The 22,061-nt window shown below is 37.9% G+C and overlaps 2 protein-coding genes across 5 annotated transcripts in view; one reads left to right on the top strand and one right to left on the bottom strand.

The window, feature by feature from the left end:
* Positions 1 to 22,061, top strand: part of LOC131699720 (uncharacterized) — a 227,209-nt gene that overhangs the window by 193,536 nt on the left and 11,612 nt on the right. The window lies entirely within an intron of this gene.
* LOC117412795 (protein quaking-A) overlaps positions 9,929 to 22,061 on the bottom strand; it is a 51,552-nt gene continuing 39,419 nt past the window's right edge. Inside the window, exons 5-8 of one of the 4 annotated variants that reach the window (XM_058997613.1) lie at positions 18,747 to 18,834; positions 16,594 to 16,980; positions 14,023 to 14,097; positions 9,929 to 12,844 (exon numbers count right to left, since the gene is read on the bottom strand). In XM_058997613.1, coding sequence (XP_058853596.1) covers positions 12,828 to 12,844; positions 14,023 to 14,097; positions 16,594 to 16,980; positions 18,747 to 18,834 — 567 coding nt within the window. In that variant the 3' untranslated portion in view covers positions 9,929 to 12,827. Of the gene's footprint in view, positions 12,845 to 14,022; positions 14,098 to 16,593; positions 17,005 to 18,746; positions 18,835 to 22,061 lie in introns of all 4 variants that reach the window. The other 3 variants (XM_058997612.1, XM_058997615.1, XM_058997614.1) reach the window with 3 other exon arrangements.

Genomic DNA, 22,061 nt, shown 5'->3' with positions numbered 1-22,061 from the left:
GTTTTAGAACATTTAGACAAATCCTTGATATTTATCAGAGGACAGGAGAGGAGACGTGGTTTCAAAAACTCTCACCCCAAAACAGATCAGCTTTAATGAAATGATTGATTAGCCTGAACAGCAATAAAAGCGACACACAATAAATCTGCAATACTGTATTAGGATCTAAATTAATATGTTTTTAATGAAAGTCATTAAAATAACATAAAGGGAATATTTGTGGCGCTTTTATTAATAGTGAAATTATCATCCCGCCCTCACTGGGTAACCCTCGTAAGTCACTTTCAACACCTGGTAAAACAATTACGCTGCACAGCACATGTTATATGGAAAATCAGTTGCAGCACTCTTAACCCTATGTTCTCCTGCATGTTTTGCTTTTATTGTGGCTGGCGTGCCCTGTTATTCTCCTCTCTTGCATGTGTGTTTTATATACTTCTGTGGAGAAGCCATGTATTGATTTGACTTGAGTGTTTTTAAGTGTATTCAATGTTGTGTGTTGCACAGTATCTCTTTTCAATATAATTCTTAATTGTCTGAAGTAGCTAGGGAGATACTAATTAAGGTTTCCTAATTGATCTGTATCAATTTAAGCTTAATTGCAACAGGTGTAATACAAGGCAAGACTGCCAGTTGCTCTATAGTGAAAGAATGGGTTGTTGGTGTCGTTTTAGCCAGTGAAAGCTGAACTGGCTTTTAAAATGCTTCTGTAAGCAACCTGTTTCTGCCTAGATCGGTATTTACCAGACTTACTAACGAATGCCCGTTTTCAAGCATGGTGGCTGCTTCTAGAAAAAATCCTAAACGCTGAATATCTGAAACTTGGGGTGTGCAATTGTACTTTCTGCCTCTTCACACATAGTTTTATACTTGGGATGAACCCCATGTTTGCATCGTGGAATCTAGGTCACAATGATCCATTTTTGCAGGAGTTCTGGTCTCTGATTGGTTAGACTAATGAAGGATATGCAGTATCATTAGATCTGCTTCTCGGAATTTGAAACTATGACTGGACCTTTGTGATTCTATTTTACATGCTATGGATGTATGTCATGTGTTTTTTTTTTTTTAAATGTGGAATCTCTTTGCCATTCACTGTCATGGTGATGCCAAAACAGAAAACAAGGCAGTCTCTATAAACGAACAGCACAAAGTCTCCCATTCACAGCACAGCCTAAATGACAGATTCTGCTGAGGTCACACTTAGAGCAGCCCTAATATCTAGAGCCTTAAAAAAGGTATGTTCAAATCACTGGCACAACTAGTATAAAAACCTTGACCTTGTCTCAGATTTTATCCTTGTACACTCAATCCACCGTTTTAGTCATTGCTTGATTTGATCCTTGGCAGGGGATAAGTAACTTACATACTTTGTTTTTTCAAACTGGATGCCTTGCATTTTTCTAAATTGAGCTGGCCTCTTTTTATTATTATGTCTAAGGGCATGTAAAAACAAGTATTGCTTTACATGGAATGTACCTGACACTGAGAGACAAACAGAAAGAGACAGAGAGAGAGGAGAAAGGAGACAGAGACAGAAAGGCACAAAGAGAGACTTTCTAGATACACGGTGACCTCAGACTGCAATACAACCCCTCATGCAGTCCTCTGTTATTAATGACAATACCCAACCTAATCTGTTTGAGTTATCACAGTTACCCCCCCCCCCCCCCCCCCCCGCTCCTGCTCACTGATTAGAGTGCTTCACTTACGCTCACTTTTTATTCTCAGAGAGACTTTAATCTGTCTGAAACATCTGAGGGCTCTACAGATTATTCTGCTGTCATTGTGAATGTCAACACTGCCCCTAAAAGTGTGAAAACATGTATTCGAATGCCAGCTAGTGCTTGCCTGAATTAGTTTTGAATGAGAATGATCATTGGTGGCCATTTTCAAATAATGAAGCAGAGCTGTTGAATATAGTTTGGAAAGTGCACTATAAGCTAAAGTTTTAGAGGAAGTGCATAATGTTCTTATAATGCAGCGTGGTACAAAATACCAGAAGCTGCTGTATTCAAAGCTTGCCCCACTCCCAATAAAATTGGCTAAAATTGCATTCTTGCGGATTTTCATTGTAGACCTCAATCAGTTTATGTTATCCTTTTTTGGCATGGCAGAGGACTCATAAGAACTACTGCCACTCGTAAGTAAATAATGATATCAATTTAGCAGCGTAGAGTTCTAACTTGTTGTATTTGCTGACAGTATCCTCCTCAAAGGCAGACTATGTAGTAATACCAAAATAAACATATTTCTAAGTACTACTGCTTGTAGATCTACATTTACTAATATCTCAGTAGTGGAGTGTGTAGGGAAAACAACCATTTTGACCAGGAGTCTTTCTCTTCAAGACATTGAGACAAACTTCCTATTAATACCGTTATCAAATAATTACTTAGATATTACTAGATGTAGTAGGGCTAAAAGCTGTAGTGGTTAGAAATACCATACTACAATACTCATTGAACTTGGTACTAGTGATAAAGTACCATTATTGCAGTACTTACTTAAATTTACTATTACCAAGTCTATAACTTCCACACTAAAAAAAATACAATTGTTCTGAGCGTCCACTGAAATTGCATTCTACTGAAACTGCTCTCAGTATATATTGTTATAAAAACAGTTCTTACAATATTATTGATCATGTACCACACTCACCTCATGTTCTGTTTGTATGCTTTGCAGGAGATAATGCTTTCTGGTCAGTGTGCAGTATTCACTGTTTAACACCGACTCTCAAAGACGTGCAATAGGTAATCTCCTGGATGAATCTACATCAGTCTCACAGCATGAACACCATTCCCTGCCACGTGCGATTGTATCTGGAGTCTGGAATGTTCTTATCTCCAGTCTGTGTCGACCACAGGACCCTGTTCCCTTTGCTTCGGCTGCTACAGCTCATATTAAATGGCATGACTTACTTAATCCTGCGGTGACTGTAAATTTAATGTAACTATAAATTTTACAGTAAAGATTAATCTGAGACAATATACATCCTTCTTACTGTTTACACCCGTAGAGAGAGGATTAATTAGTTACAAAAAGGTGGAACACATAAAGGCTCCACTCTGGGCATAACCGGCTAGTGTTTTAATTAGGGAAATTGAGCTTAAATGTCCAAAAGATTTAAAAGCAATTCCAAACCTAATCTTTTTTATTATTATATTATAGTCAGATTGTGGTTGAAAGAAAGGGTAGACTGTAAAATAAGTTTTTAAAAATATTAGTATTGGGGCACTCAAAAGAGCCAACTTCCCACTGTTTCAGAATGTTTAACATACCTTTGTGAAAGGAAGTGTGTTTGAAAACAAACAGTGGGGGTACGTATAAGCTTTTGATGCCATGATAACTACACTCACTTATTTCTATTTAAATCTATTAATGTGCTTGTAATGTCATTTACTACATAATTAATGATGTAAAGGGCATCATGTTATTGAGTCTATTTATCAATTTATTTTCCTTTATTCTTCTGTATTGTATATTATCTAATTTTATTTCTTCTAAAACTACAAACTTGCTCTTACAGGTCTGAATGTCCTTTAATATGTCTAAAATCCGTTTATGTTTATGTGGACCACGATGTCAGCTAAATTTGCATCCCTTCTAAAAGCCACTACCAGCGTTTTTGGAATTTTATTTTATTTTTTAAATTGTAAATGCTTCCAAATTATTTTTTAAATGTTGGGTAATATTTTAGGATATGTAATTATTATGTCTTTGTGTCTCGAGGGATTAACATGTCCCTAATAAAGTGGCCAGCCAGTGTATTGTTTAATAGATGGGGCTTCAGTAATATATAAACAAGTAATTCCTTCCAATTATAAACTGCACGAACAGAGCTTGATTTTACACTAAGAACCAATCCATTGAAGAAATATGTTATCAATTTATTGAACTGGTTGAAAAATAATTTTAGTGAGGGATTTCAAAGAACTGTGATGGATTGAAAGTGACCATTCTTTTTTTTTATTTTGCAATTAAAAGCAATATCCACATATTAAACAAATCTCTTGTCTCTCAAACTATGCACTCATTATAAGACAAGCCCATTCCCAAGCAGAATAAATCGCAGGTTTGTAGTGAGGCATGTAGTAAGACGAGCAGTTAAATTGGTGACCTTTTACTGGAGGAAGATCCACAGCCACTGGATGTCAAAACATAATGGGCAGAAAACCAGTGACAGGTTTCCGAAAATAGAATTAGAGAGGCTGGATTAATATTCAAGTAGCCCCAGGCTCCTGGGGAGAAAACACAGGACCGGATGATTGTAAAATGCTTTCAAGGCAGCAAGCTGTGACGCTGCCGTCTTCGAATGGGGAGATAACGGCACTGATCAGCAGACAGCAGCATTAATACATTTGAAATGTCCTCAAACACAATCAGTGTGAGGTTAGCCAGAGTTTAGCAGCAATCCTCCGACCAGGCGCCAGGCAGATCTGGGCAATGGAGGAAATCAACACGACCCATAAATCAAACACGACTTAATGAAAGCCTTCAATATGAATTGAAGGCAATATGTGACTAGCATTTCCAAGTCAGATTTGATTTACTGTAATCGACCGAGATGAATCCACCAATGATCAAACCACCTCTCAGTGGAGTTCAACATTGCTTTCTTTTCTTCTTTCGTTTGTTTTTTCTTGTGTGCTTGAAATCCCTGTTGGGCAGACACAGGGTCAATTTGACAGAATTCCAGAGAGTCTACCAGTTAGATTACACAGTGTTTCTCTCCCCTCTACACTAGTTCATACAGTGTTGAAATTAAACTCTGGCAAAGAGGGAATAATAAAATAGAGAGAGCTGCCCGTAGGAGCAAAAGTGTTTATTGATTGGAAGCAAATGAAATATTTGTGTGTGTTTTTAGTTTGCCTTGAGAGTTCTCCCATGTGCTAAAACTGCAGGCTGTCATTCGTCACCATTGCTGGATAAATAAAATTTCTCAAGTCTGAACCCAAACAACAGTGTAAACACTCCAAACTGCCAGACTGTGATGAATGCCTCTGATTTATCTGCAGAACTGGTGTTGTTTGTCACATGTGACATCCTCTGTGGAGCTCGAAGCTGACAGAGAGATCCCCGCGCAGAGAGCTGCTTTTTGTTTTGTGTAACACTGGATACTGCGTGGCCTTTGTGTTCCATCCACAGAGGCCCCCATCTCAGGGTTGACCCTGCCAGGCTTCTTGGCACTGAGCAGGGATTTGTATTAGAGAGGAGAATTGCTGTGATTTATTTGCAGAATGGTGATGATAATGGCTGACAATTGTTTGGCAGAACCTGGGAATTAATGTGTCAGCAACATCACAGTAATTAGCAACCCACTTTAGGAACAATCACGCAGTTACAACATTAAAAATCCACATGCAAATAATGTCGTGTTTGAGACAAAGCATTTTCATATCAGTCCCATTTGTTTCTATCTACGGCAGGTCAAAATTAAACCAGTTGGAATTAGGACTTCATCAACCCCAGGTAGGATAACATAAGAATAAGTACAAATATAAATGTACGAATGAGTGGAGGCCATTCGGCCCAACAGTGCTCCTTGTAACTGGTTGATGTCAAAACCTCAGACCCTAAAAGATCCCAATGATTCAGCATCAACAATATGACTGGGTAACCCATTCCAAAGCAACAAGTGTAAACAGGAAACTGGACTGAAATCCATACCAATAGGGTTGCTAAACAGGAAGAAAGTTAAAAGATTTTGAGTGTGTCTGGAATCATTACCACTTAAGACTGACATGTTTAAGGGCAGTAGCGTATTTAGGAGTGCTAAAAAACCATTTTCATACCCTTTTATCATCAGCAACATTATCGTTGCACTCCGTTTTCATCTTTGAATTCAGGATGTGTTAAATGCATGTGGACATGTGATGGTGCTTCCTGGGTCCTAATCACACCGTGTTCTATAGTTCAAGCCTTCTCCAGCTCTTTAGATATCTCAAATACGTTTCAGCTGTTGATTCACCAGCCAAATTAATGGATGTCATCAATTATGTCATATTTGCCAATCCCTTGTATTGCCTGATGTTTTATTAACATATTTGGTTTTGGTGGCGGCATCATATATTTTTATTAAGGGAAAAAGGATTATATTTATTTTCAGAAAAAACATAATCAGTTTGGGATTGAACCCAAGGTCCCTATTTGAATTTATACCGCTTGGACTTTTAATACATAAACCATTGTGGTGATGCTTTTCAGACAGGGATGTTCTGTGCTAGTTATATATTGAGACCCACTGAAATTGTGATGAATATGTTGGACGAACTTCATACTAGTCTGGCTTAAATGCGTCCATCAGTAAACCCAGTGTTGTAATTTTTGTTTTTGGACAGAAGCCTTTGGTTGATTCTGTAGACTGGAACAGAGCAGATCCTGTTGTGGTTCCCAGCTGTGCATGTTGAGGTCATGGATTTGGTACAATGTTTTACAGATTGTACAACAGAGAACCAGAAAGCTGCCACTTATATTCAGCGTCCTGTTCTTGACTGTGGCGTGCCTATAGTTAAATAGAATTGCTTTCATCTTGCATATTGGGATGGAAAATTGCTTTAAGTGTATAGGCAAATCTTCTCACCCCCACTTTTTAAAACTTTTCCTTTTCTTCTAAAAATAAATAACATTCAGTATTTGTTAAGCTTTTAAATAAACCCATTTCTAGATTTTTGCCATGGAAGTTAAGGGAATCAAAAGTGTTTATTATAACTGCTATACATTAGGACTTTATAGGTCTCTTCTTCAGGTGAATATATCCACTTTCAAATGAAAAAAAAAAAAACCCAAAAAACCCAGTAATTTAAGTATAGTGTGAATTCAAGTTTTACAGCCAAAACAATGTACTTGATCCAACAGGCACTGCTACCAGTAGAAACCCTGAATAGTTTTTGCATTACTTAATTATAGACTGTCCAACACAAGTATAAATGAATATAAAGTGAATATGAAGATAAGGGTAAGAGGTGCCAATTGAGCAATTCTGTCTCCTAAAGTATAAATGATTAGTAAACATTTCATTAAAGGAAATCCAGGACAAACACTTTGTTAAAATGTTGATTTTATTCTATAATTTCTTTTTGAACAAAAGAATATTTTTGGGCAAGAAAGGTTTACAAAATGCATCGTCAACTTATTGAAACATAAATTGGGGATAATTAAAACCAAGCTTAATTTCACTAAGCACTATTTTAATAATTTGGGCTCTTCTTATCATGACATATTTTAATGACCAGTTAGGCTTTATCAGGTGTGCAATTTTTCAGCTTAATAGGCACAATGTTCTTGCTTCATGCAGACACGGCCAAGGGTAACTACAGGTCTTCCAAGGACATTCAATTGAAGCAAAAACCAAATATTAAATTGCATCCCTGAGCTATAATAAACCTATTATTCAGTGCTGTTATTTTTGTGCTTGAACTTCCTTTCAATGGTTAAAATTATATAATTATATATATATAATTTATTTTAAATGCAAGGCCTCAAATACGCAATGAAGCTCAAACTGTAAGCACCAATGTATTGAATTTCTCCAGAACTCATTTGCAATAACCTCAAATAAAAACGTGGGACCTTTTTTTTATTTACTTCTGATTATCCAGTCTGTTCACATCTAGAATTACTGTTGACCTACAAAAATAGCGGTGCGCATCAGTGCCTTGCAGAGCCAATCTCTTTGCAGGCAGCAAGTGGGTGGATGTGCATCTGTGGTATTTAACCCTATCCAGGGATCAACTCTTAAACAAAGGCACAGATTTACCAAACTTACTCCAGTAAGTGCTTCTAAATGAGAATGGCACATTATTCCACAATCATGTTCAATACAGTTTGCTGGTGTCCACTTAGCACATTCTTCCATACAGTAGTTTATCCTCGTTTGCACTGCTAATTGCTATGTAGAACAATATGAGTTTTTGGTTTGTTTTTTAACACCTTTTTTTAGTATTCAAAACCTGCATGCAGCACTGCTTTAAACCGGTTTAAAAGGATTGAGAATTGCCTAACTTAACCATGCAAGTGCTGTTTCAGGCAAGACCTCCATCATTTGAGTGCTTGTATTGCTGTGTTGCTGGCAGCTGAGCTTACCTTTTCAAAGATTTTTGTGTCCGTCTTTGCGTGTCCGTCCTCGCAAAGACCAAACGAAGAGTCTTGGATGCAACATAAGAAATATGCAGTACAGTGACTGCCAAGACAGACGACAATGTAAACCAGCCCAAGGGGCGATGCAGACAGGTATACGGTATTCCACTTGTAACATTTGACTTTATTGCACACATCATCATCGCTGTTTTTGGTGTGATCAACATTTCTGGCATTACAAATGTTTTTTTTGTTTTTGTTTTTTTCCGCTACGAAATTTTTTTAAACTACTGTACATAAATAGAACTTTATATATATATATATATATATAGTTCAAAAAATATTTAAAAACGTATTAAACCTCACATTTAGTGTTTCCCTAATCTCATAACAAACTTTTAAAAACCATTGCTATTGTACAGAATGTTAAACACTCACATGAATGAATTTATTATTATACAAGCAGTTTCATGTAAAGCACATTGGTAGAATACCCCGTAGGAATTTAGTTTTCGCCTCTCCACTTGGTAGCATGGTCTTTAACCTTTTGAGTGCTGTTGATTTGGTTTTAACATTTGAATTGCTCTGGATTTTGGTAAAACAGGAATGTTTTTAAAAGCTTTGGGGATGCTGTGCCAGTATGAGACCTGTACTTGACATGGTGCAAGATAATATGTGAGATTTTGATATGAAAGCAGAGTTAGCCGATTCCACTTTATCATCTAGGAACAGAAGTAATTTGGAAGTGGAATGGAGATATTGGAATTACTTATTCTATTATTATTAAGAGCAGAACTGTCCTGGGGAAGGCACTACATGTGAATGATAATTCAGAATTTGATAAATCAAGAGTCTGAGGTGGCTCAAAAGTTCTGATGTAAAACGTACAAGACAATAAACTAATACCATCATCAGTGCTGTTGAAGGAATACACTAAACAAGTTTATGATTGACAATTTGAAGTCAATGATGTGTTCCATTCAAGTTTTGGAGCTGAAAAACTTGGTACCTCAAATTACTTATTTTTAGAGAATTGTGGAAAAAAAGTCAACACCATACATTTAAATGACAGTGATGGAAAATAATCCCTATTTTACCCAGGACAGTTCTTATTAGTGGATGGAGAGGGTCACAGTGTGGCACATAACTGGTTCTCAGGGTCTATTGTTATGTAATCACTCCCAATTCAGACAACATTCATTTAACAAACAAATAAAAGGAGTTCAAAACAGTAGTGTATAGATTTAAAGGTGCTGTTCCAACACCAAAACAGGATGGGTCAATGGGTCTGATTAACGCATTGTGCAATTGCAGCATTAGTATACAATAGTGCAGAGTTCCTTCAGCACTCAAAGGGTTAAAGAGAAAGTGATTAATAAGTTAATTATTGCTTGTGCACCTGTGTTTAATTACACCTTACATTAGTGAAAGAAAGAAGCACCAAAACTGGATTGAAAAAATTAGTACACAAACATGTGCTTTTGCTTGTAGGCAACAGAGAAAGCTAAAGAAGTTTTAATGGAAACAAAAATAAAATAAAAGTTTGATCCCAAATGCTCGTGTTGGTATAGCTGAACAACTCTGAGTTTCATACCAATTATTAAAGCAGCTCTCAATTTTCCTATACAGTGCAAACGTAGACCGGCTAGACAAAGGGCATTTAATTGAGATGAAATGTCAGCAAGTCTTTAGGAGTGTGTGTGTGTGCGTGCGTGCGTGTGTGCGTGTGAGTGTGCGTTTGTGGCCAAACAAACACTGATTTAATTGGTTAGTCCAGTGTTCCAGACTGTACATTCATTAAAACAGGTTAAAAACACAAGACAAAAAATAAATATCAGCAAGTTAGTAAAATTCTTACTAGAATGTTTATTAAAATAAATGCCAGGATGTTAATAAGAAAAAAAACAAAAAAAACAGCAAAACACCATGAAACTAAATGCAAGCATGTAAAAAATACTTGTAACAAAGAGAACTAATAAAGTGGCTAATGAGTTAACAAGCTAGTAATTGGAAATCTAGGAAAGGCAATACTCCCAAATGACAGGCCAGGAGAAAAGCTGCAATGGGGAGGGGCTATTAAAAAATCTTGCAAGGGGTTCCATCAGAAATAAAGAAAGTCAGAAATGTTTTAGAATATACATATAAAATAAAGCTAGAAAAATACATTATAAACCTGTAACAATGGCTGTAATTACATTATTATACATATTGGCAGGCCATAGACTGAATATGGTACAATATCTGTACTCGTGATTTACCAACCACCACAAACAGCTTTGTAACATTGCTGAGGGAGTACGTAATACTGTCAAATACTGAACTGCTGACTCCCTCTTCCATTTTAATATTGCATTAAAAAAATTAACACTGAAAAACAAAACGTTGACCTTTTAGAACACCATGTAGAAAAATCTTAACCAGAACAACAACAAAAAAAAAAATTAAAAAGAAATTGATTATAACTGGTTTTGTTCTCTGGAGCCAATTAATCCCGCTCCTCTGAATAACTGAAACCCATATTCCTTGAAGACTGCGACGCTGTTTACTGAATAACGAGGGAGAACGACTCAAAACATGTCTCCTCATTACTCTAAAATCCCATTTACTACCCTCTTAATCTGAAATGGTCACCCAAAAGATCAGATTGCCATCATTATTGTATTAATATGACCAGACCATTTAGTTTAACTGAAAACAACCACCAGATGCCAGACCAATAGTGTATCCCACTAACTGGTCTATGATGATGGACAGGCCAGCAAGGAGTGGAAGCTGGGGGTTCTGATCAGGGTTTCAGTTATTCAAACAAGTGGTTACACAGCAAGTGCTTAATCCATCACCCTCTTTATAAAAAGTCAGCCCAGCACATCTTTGCATTGCAAGTGGCAGTTTGTTTTTGTTCGTTGTATGTATGAAGAAGTATTCTTTTTGTTCAAATGGCAGACAGGGATTAAGGAAAAAAAAAACTAAACTAAACTGAGGAAGACAAATTATGGCACACACATTTAGCTGGTCGAGTAACAGCTACTTGCATAGGATAATTTGAACGGCTACAGTCGACAAGGATCTTGTAGCTACGTATCAACTCCAGACCATCCTTGTTAAGAATCAAGAAGTTTCTGTCCAGTCTTTCTGGTTGGCGTGCACTGGACTGAATTTAATAATGTTAATACTTAGAAAATAATATTCATAATAAAAAAAAACCTGTTGATAAGGCACTTAAATTTCTCCTCTATGTTTCTCGCAACATTCCTAGATATGCTATTTTGGTCGTTCTTTTCCCAGCCACTACTATCCATTATCACTTAATCTTTTTTCTAGTATACATATTTTTTTCTTTTTTAGTATTTTGTAACTGCAAGTTAAGTATAAAAAGCTAAAATTGCCAAAAATATATTTTCTTCACCAGCACCCTGTAAAAGTATCCTCTGTAGTTTCTATGCAAGGACTTATCTACACTTTATAGAACAGGTATAGAGCAATCGGAACAGGCAAGCATGGCTTTCACATCCTTTTTTTTGTTCAAAAGAGTAAAAGAAAACAGAGATCATACAACACAAGAGCTCTGCTGAAACTGCAAATATTGTGCGACACATTGTGGATGCACCATGCTCATGGAAAAGGCTTAGGCTGGACTTCAGCAATCCATCTATACTTTAAGGCAAGTAAATCTTCAATAAACACACACACAAAAAAATAATTACAAAAATCATGTTAAATGCATCTCCTAAAGTGGAGGGCCCCATCCCAAAAGTCCCTTAGTGTTTACAGGCTTCAGTTACATGAAAAAAATACACATTTTCGTCTGTGATAGGAGTTAGCACAGAAAAAAAATGGCGAAGAGGAGGAGACCTTTGAGGCCGCCTCCCTCTGTGCACCTTGGCACACATGTTACACCCTTACTTTGACATTCATTTGGCATCAACTGGCACCCTAAATAAGCACAAGATTAATAAAACGCCCTCAAATCCTGGCATATATTAATATATTGCCATTTATATTGAGGGAAAGTCTGTTGGTTACTCTAGTTTACTAGTGCTAGATATCTCATCTTTTTATGGAAACTTTAGTATACTAAAAGAGTACAAATAGCTGCTTGTATGGAGCTAATACAGCTGCAATACATAAAATACTGCAGCTTTTTGTTTTCTAGAATTGTGGAATTGCATTTTTTTTTTTTTTTTGAAAGAAAATGTTTCTTTGCAGTCAATTTAGCCATGCTTAAAGACAGCCACACCCATAATGTGTCGGCACAAAAGTTTCAGAGCTTCGAGACAGGACTACATGTGAAATGACATTAGAACTCTGCAGTTTGTGTGAGTGTGTTTTTAGGAGAAGGGGGGGGGGGGGGGGGGGTGAAGAGGGGCTGGAAAGTTTGAGCACAGCCCCCTATCAGTGCAGTTAATGAGAATTTGTCTTACCAGTTGTTAGCCTTTTGCTTTATTTAGAGGTGGCCACTGAAGGAGAGCTGTGAAGGATTGGGGGAGAGGGGTTCACCTTATTGCTTAAGTTATTCAGTGCAGATTCTGGGATAACACATTCACCCAAACCAGACTACAAGCTGAGACTCCGATAACAGTTTGCTGGGTGGTTGTTGCAGTTGTTGTTAGGTTACAATAAGGACAGTGCCTCAGCTCGCTGTGTCCGAGACAGGCAAGCAAAGGCGATTACCGGTTAACTGATCAGCAGGCAGGCATGGTCAGCTCATCATTGGGTGAAGATTTCAGAGGTCAGAAGGTCATGTGTTAGTTGCCGGTGGCGGCTAGGTGGTTAGAAACAAAAAGAAACAAAAGAAAACAAAAAAAAAGATAGAAAGGATATTAGTGTCAGCAGAAGAGACTAGATGACATCACTTTAACAATAAAATGAATGACCCCCCTCACCTCCCCAAAACTAACCATTGGGTTAAGCATGACATACTTGCATCATTATTTATTTAATCAATGACCCCCCACCTGAATAATCACACTTTACAGATTAAATTAGAGGACAGCATAAGAGACCCAACTTACCCCCCCACAACAAAAAGCAAGAAAGTCAAAAATTAATGCGTTTAGTTCTTATTTGAGTGAAAATGCCGTTATATACAGTACAGTAGTATTAGTGTTAAGAGACATTAACTAATGTCATTTAGACACAAAGGCATTGTTTTTTTTCAGTCTACTCTCATTTATTAATATACATGTGCCATAATTATATTGATCTTATTATAAAATGTACCTATATATATATATATATATATATATATATATATATATATATATATATATAAAGACAGTACCACTTGTACAGTTGAAATAAAAAGCATTTTAAACTTGGCTAAAATCAGAACATAATCCTGAACTTCACAATTCTACAAGTGTATGCTCAAGGACACTGTAAACTACCTGCTTTCAATACACAGTCTACTCCAGAGCAAATACGTTTTAGGTTTGAAAAGCGCAGCTTGTTGACTATGTGCATATGGTCCAATAGCAAATGTTAATTTGCTAAGGGTGTAAAACTGAAAATGAGGTTTTTATGAAGTCTCATTTTAGGAGAGAAGGTACAGTATGCAAGGCTAAGAAATTACTGTCATAACATAAATTAACTCTTATTTAAGTAGGTAACAGTTTCAAGAATTTATCCAAGTAAAACATTTATGTTTTTATACATTGGTCCAATCAACAATGCTACACCCAAAAATGTGGACAACAGTATTTGTGTATCTCAGTCGGATGCAAGGATCCTGCCATTGGCATCGACCTTCTGAATCCATGAGCCAATTTAGCAAACTAATCCCTACTACAGCTCTATACCGTAGTGCTAACATTTTTATAGAATGATGTTCCTGAGCTTGTTGCTTTTACCATAATCGTGTAAAACGCAATCTATACCACAGATTAAAACTTAATGAAGAGAGAAACAAATATAAAAAGATTTCTTAAGAGCTAAACTGACCTCTGTCTGCGGTCACAATCCTTTGGTAAGGATGGACCCGCGGGTCATGCCTCCGCACTTTAGTTGCCATTGCACCTAGATTGCAACAGGTTCACATATTAGAAATCAACTCCAAATACACATTCACATTTTGTTATATATATAAAAATATATAAACATAACTTATCTTTCATATAATTTACCCTAATAATATTCCACAGTATCAACATTAAAGAAGTTTAACAATTGTACTAAAAAAAAAAAATACTGTACACCATTTATTTTGCTGCAGCAAAAAATGTGAGGATCACTGAAGAGACTTTTTTTTTTTTTTTTTTTTTTAGGGGACTTTACAACAGGTAAAACCTTTTATAATAAGATTCTACAACATATCAAAGGTGGGGAAAGGTTCTAATTTCTTTAGATGGTGTACCTAATTGACCTCTTGTAATAAAATTGCTCAAACAGAACCTGCTCTGTAACAGTGCAGGAGCGTGTCTCACACAAACTGAAACACTGGCTCTTATGGGGAGACGTATTGACTGGAAGTATTCACCGGTAGTGAACAGCCTGCAATTATTCATGTTGGGTCAAGGTAGGTAAGAGAAACAACTGCAAATGCATTTTTCTGCACGCTCTGTGACAGCTTTGTCTTTTCTTACAGGAGCAGTAAGGTATGTTTAACAATCCACTACTACTTTCATTCGTGTTGGGCCAAGGCAGTCCAGGCAGATTAAAGTAGAACTATTGCAACGCCATTTTTTTCTGTGCTTATAACTGCATTTGCATGTTATTACAAGACTCCCAAGGACCGTTTGCTGTGGCTTTTTCTGTGTCAGTGAAACAGAACAAGGACACCTGCACAGGCTCATTTCCCCCCAGTGTTTCAGTCAAGACCCCTGAAGAGACTTCTTCAGTACAGTATTGTGGTTTAGAGTTACTTATTCAAGCACTTGCTTATTTTTTTTTATTTAGACTTTAGTTGGGAACCGAAAAAATAAAAGGAACAGCTACTGTAACTGTGTGCATTCCTGGCTAGAGCTGCTTTTATTTTCTACTATCGCTAAAATGGCTGCCTGTAGCAACGTGCTTTGGACCATATAGCAGTCCTTACTTACAGTCCAGCAAAGACAGAACATTACACTTAAACACACAAGAGTACTGCCAAACTGAACACTGGTGCGGGATAATAAAAATGCAGTTTCAGGACATTCAGTCTATCATCATAGTATTGCAATTTTACCAGTGTGTCTTGGCACTGCCCCTGTGTGCTGGTGACCTACAATTTAGGTTTTTATAATTCTGGCTAGGGACACTTAATATACAGTTTGTATTGTCTGAAACACACAGTATGTACTGAAGGAGGCCTTCAAAATTCAAAATGTATTTTCTTGAATTGACCCATCGCATGTGGTATTGTTCATCCTACATGTCTAAAGTACATTGTGTGGCAAAACTTTTAAAACGTTTGCCAATCTACTGCAGTGTAATTAAAAACTAACCACAAACATGTTCAGGACTTAATACAATTCTTGTATACCAGGTTAGCCCCAGTATGCCTTTCCACAAAGGTGCTTTCTGAAAGCACTGATAGGAGTTAATGCTGGTAAAAATAGCTTCAAGAGCTGGAAAACTACAGTTAAAAAGTATGTCACGGTTTCCGTTTGTTTAATTGAAACCAAGCTCAAACTGTAGTCACTTTGTGCACTGCTGCAAAGGGATTCAATTAATCTTGCAATTGATTTGTATTCAGGTCTATGTGCACTTCACTTCACTTCAGCTTTAGTTCTCTGTATTTGCTTGAGTAGCAGTGGTAACATTTTCTCCCAGTGAATGTCTGAAAGTCCCTGCAAGCCTTATGGCACTGTCCAGGATGACAAGGGAGTCCTCAGTAGGAATCTTTGTGCAGTTAAGGAGCAGACAGAAATGAAAGACTGTCAGGATTCTTTAGCATCACTCAACTGGTTCATATTAATAGTACCACCTCTGCATGAGCCAGGTGAAAATCACACTGTCCTAGAGTCTGTGTCAGCCAGCCTCCCTCCCACACTTGGTCCATGTTTGAAGTTACTAGGATCTGCAGGATCAGATCAATACCACTTTAAAAATGAAATGCCTATTAAAATAATAAAAGTACCTCTGCATAAATCTATTTTAACAATCCATGGAAACAGTGGGGCAAAATTATAAATAAGATTGCGTATGACTATAAGGGAGGGGGCGATTTTCAATTGTGACAACCAGGATTACTATAGAATTAAATGGTAGCAGCATTTACCAATAAATTAGACCTCTCAAGTAATTGCAGTACATAGCAAAAAGGAAGAGTGCCCTATGAGACAGCAATGACATGGGAGAAAATGTATACAACACCTGTTTGCAAGTAATACAATTTACATGGAATAGAGACCGGGAAGCACAGCAAAAACATTCATTAACCAAGAATTCTGTTTCCACAGGTGTTTCCTGCGAGCAGATCTTGCCAGTGAACGCTTTCATTACATCAATGTGTGTTTGACATACGTTCCTTATGGCATGCAAAAACACAGGAACCTTGACAATGCACTCAAGAACTTGAGACGATATATTTACCTTTTAACAACTCATGACTGGGGTTCCCAGATGCTGCCTCCAGAAAGCCATTGTATAAAAAGCTGCCTTCCTGTCCAGGGTTTATCATTGTCCCAAAGCCCCAAGGACGCTTACCTAGAACCCCGCTGTGTTCAATGGGGTATTCCAGTAGAGATGTTGGGGCCAGTGTATACGGATAATCGTATGGTGAGGTGTAAATGATGCCACCATCTGGAGATTGGGGCATTAAGGTGGGCGTCCCGTTTTGCATCATCGCGGCCGCCTGCATGGGCCGGATGATATTCATGATGGGGGTCCCCGGTGTGGGGGGTCTCAAGCCTGCAGGTGGGAGAACTTGCCCTGAAGGTGCGGCTATGAGCCGGGTCCCCTGTGCTGCCGCGGCAGCCGCTGCAAGAGAAAAAGCAAGGGTGGCTGCAGTAAGCAAGGGGGGGGGATGAAGGAGAAAAAGAGGGGGTGGGGGAGTGCAATAAGAAATATGGGGTGGGCGAGGAAAAAAATTACAGGCAGAAAAGCAGAATGAAAGAAGAGAAATGGGAGGAGGAGGAGAAGGGGAAAAAAAGGCAAATTAGTCCATGCAATGATTACAGTGAACCAGACACACAAGCATCACCTTGTAGCGCAAAAAAGGGTTCATTTTGCACGAAAACAACAAAACAAATAAAATGCACAGATCAAATCACCGGAGTGACACTACAGAAAGTGTAAAATTGCTCCAGCTGAAATGAGCCCTAATGCCATTGTATGAGCCACAGATCCCCAGCCTGAATGAACTCCCAAGAGAAAGAGATGATTCTGCTTACGATTAGTTGTGGGACAGCAACAGAACTAAAGTAGATTGATAAGTCATTAATTAAAAAAAAAAAAATAAATAAATTAAAAAACAAATTCTATATTATATATATGGTTGGCTTTTACACCCAATGGGAAGTTATCTAGATTAGAAGGGCCATGATGCAGCATCTTTTTGAATTGTGTATAAATACAAGTGGCACAGAAAACATTCCTGACGATTAGTGGATGATCCTCAACAAGACATTAGGATCATTTCGGCTTAAAATGCAGCCTGGTTTGCATTTGTGAACCATTCTACTGCAATGCCAAATATCACAACTGTTTACAGCTTGATGTTGTGTTAATCAGCATTCAAATTCAAGGCTTTCGCCTACCAAAATACATTTACTGTTTCAGTAAAATCTATCGGGTTACTTAACAGCTGAGCACCAATAAGGACAGGTGGACAGTATGGACAGGTGCTTAATATAAAACTGTCCATAGCACATTAAAGCAAACAAGTTACATATGTATTTTTGCTGCTGCTGCAGATGGTCAGCAGTTCAACTGAACCACATTTACTCCAACATTACATTTGCTGTATGGCTACATTTCCAGCATGGCAGACACTGATAAAAAGCCAACGGTCTTCATGTGTGTCGAATTGCTAAACTATATGATTATATTTCAAGACAGCTTTTTTTTTGGGGGGGGGGGGTCTTTCATGCACGAGGTGCTGACTATTTGCAGTGGTAAGATTCAGTACATATGAATATAACTAAGTGCTTGTTAGACCTTTGAAATAAATTACAAGTGAAACAACTAAATGCAAGATGCACAAAAAATAACCATGCATAAACATGCCAGCGATTCAAAACAGCAAAGCCACAAAGCAAAACCCAAAAGTGATACATTTCCAAGTGAAGGAAGGATCTGGATCAGGGATGGAGAAATGAAAATTGGGGCATCTGCCATAATGAACATCACATAAAAGGACACAGGAACCAGGAAAGGTTAATACTTGTTATTGTCTCACTAAAGGGTGCTACTGTACACACGTCTGTCTATTTATCAATGCAGTTCAGCAGTACAGGGCGACACCAATTTCGCATGCTGAGTTTCCATACGCTCATTATGCGTATCAGTAAGTTCCATCTCCAGTAGGGAAAGAGACTGGACAGTTCTGCTCTACATTGCTGAAACTAAATTCAGTGTAGCTTTTCAGAGCTGTACGGTTGGTGTGTGCGCTCATGTAGGGCTTGATGTCTAAGACTAGGACTGAACCCATAACCACTTCAGAACTGCATGGTCTACATGGTGTTGTCTGGGTGGCGAATATGGAATGGGTGTGGAGAAGGTGGGCTGTTACAAGGTGGTCTTACGTGTTTTGATGTTTGTGTCTCTGTAGGTGCCGTTTAGGATGGCCAGTTCCATCAACTGCATTTTCTTCAGGTTGTCTTCTCCCTCGGCCTACGAAAGGGGGAAAAGACAAAGTATTTCATTACCTTCATGAAACACACTATATGCTTGCGATTTATTTTCCCCCACCAAGAAAACATAAAAAAAATAAATCTCTTTAAAAGGAAACAAATGCATTATTAAAGTAATATTGTCAATTACTTCCATTTCTCCCAATTTTGAAAGCATCTCAGCATTATGCATAACAGTCTGAAAGGCTGTTAAAGTTAATGTCCACATCTACCCATGGACCAACACTACAGTATTTCAAATGTATAGATGTATCATAAAAACAGTAAAAAAAAAAAAAAAAATGTAGTGCTACGAACACAGTCTAGCTTCAAATTCCAATACATTCCTAATACAAGTGACAACTTGCATGTGCTCATCAGCACTGCATATGTACACTCCGAGAATTAATGAATATTGCATTCTGCCCTTTTGTCCCTCCTCAAGGCAAGTCGTCATTTAAAAGCCTACTTGCCGCTTTCAGAGAACAATTTAGTGCAGCCATCAGCAAAGAGCCACACCAATTGAAAGCATAACATACTGTACATGCCACTAGAGACGGCATGACTCACAGCTTACTGCACTGTCATGACCCCTCTGAACAGGTAGGAGGTAAAGTATTCACGCACAACGTTTGTGCCACTTCAATACTCTTGACCAACATGGGCTATGTTTTTATTCATTTAGACAGACTATTTCACTGGAAGTTTGCATTACTCAACAGAAAACACTATTTCCTGTACTGCATTTAATTATTTCATATAAAAAATTAAGGCACCCAAAAGTAATTTGAACTAAATTAAAAGTACAGGACCTTTGCTTTTAACCAACAACCTTAAATAAGTAAGCAGTTCCTAATGAATGTCAACGCTGGCAAGTGCAGTTTCATACCTCGACCTGCACCAGAGAAGAATCTGCTATTTAGATGTGTTAAACAACCTCACATATATTTTTAGATGTTTTTGCTTAGTTTGACAGTTGTACTGAAGGTCATACTCACAAGCAGAGAAGCACAAAACAAAGGCCGAGAAGTTCTGGAACTGGAATTACTTTTATGAAGGGATTTTTCCCCATTACTGCTTTCAATTTTACACCAAAATAGAATTCTGTGGTGTCTGTTTAAATCATATTTGCAGTTTAACCTGTGAACTCTGCTCCAATCATAAAGCAGACTTTTTGAACACATGCAGCATTAGCTGTAGAGACATGCGAGAATATAACTACGTTCTAAAATATTTCATTTCATTATAATAAAGTGCCTGTAATCCAAGTTACTGGAAGGAATAGCCAGTGTCCTTGACTACCAACAGGCACAACAGTCTGCTGTTGCTGGCTCCCTGGCGGCAGGCAGAGATGGATTGTTGCAGTTTGCAGCGAGAGAGAAAGATGAGGCCGTGCAGTAATACTGATGCAGCACAGAGACAGGTACCGATGCTGTACAGCACTTGATAAATTTGTAGGTCAGAGAGTTAAAAGAGACTCCAGGGAAGGAAATGCCATCCAGCTTTTTGACTATTTTGTTTCTGCCACCAGCAGGGGACTGAACTAACAGGGAGCACACATCAGATAGGAGAAAAAAAAAATTAAAGCAGACCAAGTATGTGCTTTTATTTTCTTCTATTAGTACTGGGACACAGTCCAGAGAATTGCAGGTCATCTCCTTAAGGGACGGCATCTTATGCAGGCAATATAAATATAAGCAAACCTGGAAATAGCCCAACCTAATAGATAAAAATGAGTACTTAACCATAACCTCCACCTGGACTTCAGCGATATCTGCTTTGACTCAACCTACAAATATCAAGCTGCGAGTCACTGTGGAAAACTGTTGGTTTATTTTTGAAGGTGAAGATTTCCCACCCCCACCCATCCAGAAGTTCAGTTGCCAAGGGGTGTAACAGTCAATGAACAGAAGGTGCGACCTGCATGAGCTTTGCATAGCGTATTTTCCACATTCATTTTTTTCACTCCTCATGTTTCCTTCCTATTTGCCACTGGGGGGTGGGGGTATGGAATTATAAAGAATATATAGGCTAAATTCAAGGGCTCAGAAAAAGAGACATGTCCAATGTATGTACTGGGACAGCAGGAGACTAGTACTGCCAGTAGTATACAACGAAACACCAAAACAAGGTAAGCCAAGTGTACAAGCCATCAATGGCAGTTTCAAAGAATAAAAAAAAAGAACACACCAGTTTCTGTGTGCAACCTTTTCAGTAAAAGTACTCACGGCTTTTATTCCCAAAAGGGTTGCTGCTGATCTATGAAACTCAACTTAATTCTGATGCAACTCCAACTGCAACTGAAAGTTTCCTTTTCTGCAAAGCACTCAATAAAAGCAGCAGTATGCTCTCGAATCAAGTTTAATCAATAAAGCCTATTTGCAAAGCCAGTCAACCGGTAAACGCCATCGGAGGAGGAATATTTATGGAGCTGGCTAGACCATCTCATAAGTTTTCTAAGATGATCAAATGCCGAGACGCTTTGCACACCAGATTCTGAGAAATAACCCATTATAAACATTTACAGCCAGGTTGTAACATGCCTTTACTGCTCTTTCAAATGGAAATCCAGCTGTTAGGTGTGACCATGACACTATAGTCAACATACTACATCTCCATGCATTACTACAGAATAGAAACTCCTGATCTAAGATTTACAAGAAACTTCAGTGCTCAGGCCACTGAACCGACCCCACCCCCCGCCAAATCAACAGCCTTCAGCATTATTGGACACTGTAGTAATCCATAGAGCGGAACACCTTTTAAACCAATCTACAATTACAACTTGTAAAGGACTCTATTTTAGAGGTTTATTTTATTATAAGTAGGCTCTACTCCCAAAACTCATGAGTACATACATGTACCCGTGCAGTGAAGTGCATATTAATTTGCAGATAACTGTACTGTAGGTCTGCTGTAGAGTTGGCAATTTGTGGTAACTTATGAACAGGCTTTTATTTGTTCTACTTTGATGGTCTATTGGCCACCTGTGGCAAACAGAAGACGGAATATTACTGCAGAATTGGCAACTAAAATAGGAATATGAAAGCCTCCAACTTGGCTAATGGAAATTTTAAAAATGCAAGGAATTGCTCCAGCAATTAAAGTAAGTTTTCCATCTAGTGAACTTTCATACTTCGTTTAAAAAATACAAAGATGACTTCATACACATGCTGGAACAGAAGGGTGGAATTAAGAAAGCAGCTGTTTCGGTAATGACATCTGTTT

Source organism: Acipenser ruthenus, chromosome 23, assembly GCF_902713425.1.
Source record: "Acipenser ruthenus chromosome 23, fAciRut3.2 maternal haplotype, whole genome shotgun sequence".
Lineage (NCBI taxonomy): Eukaryota > Metazoa > Chordata > Actinopteri > Acipenseriformes > Acipenseridae > Acipenser > Acipenser ruthenus.
Note: the sequence above shows the minus strand (reverse complement) of the source record. Positions and strands in the feature narration are given on the sequence as shown.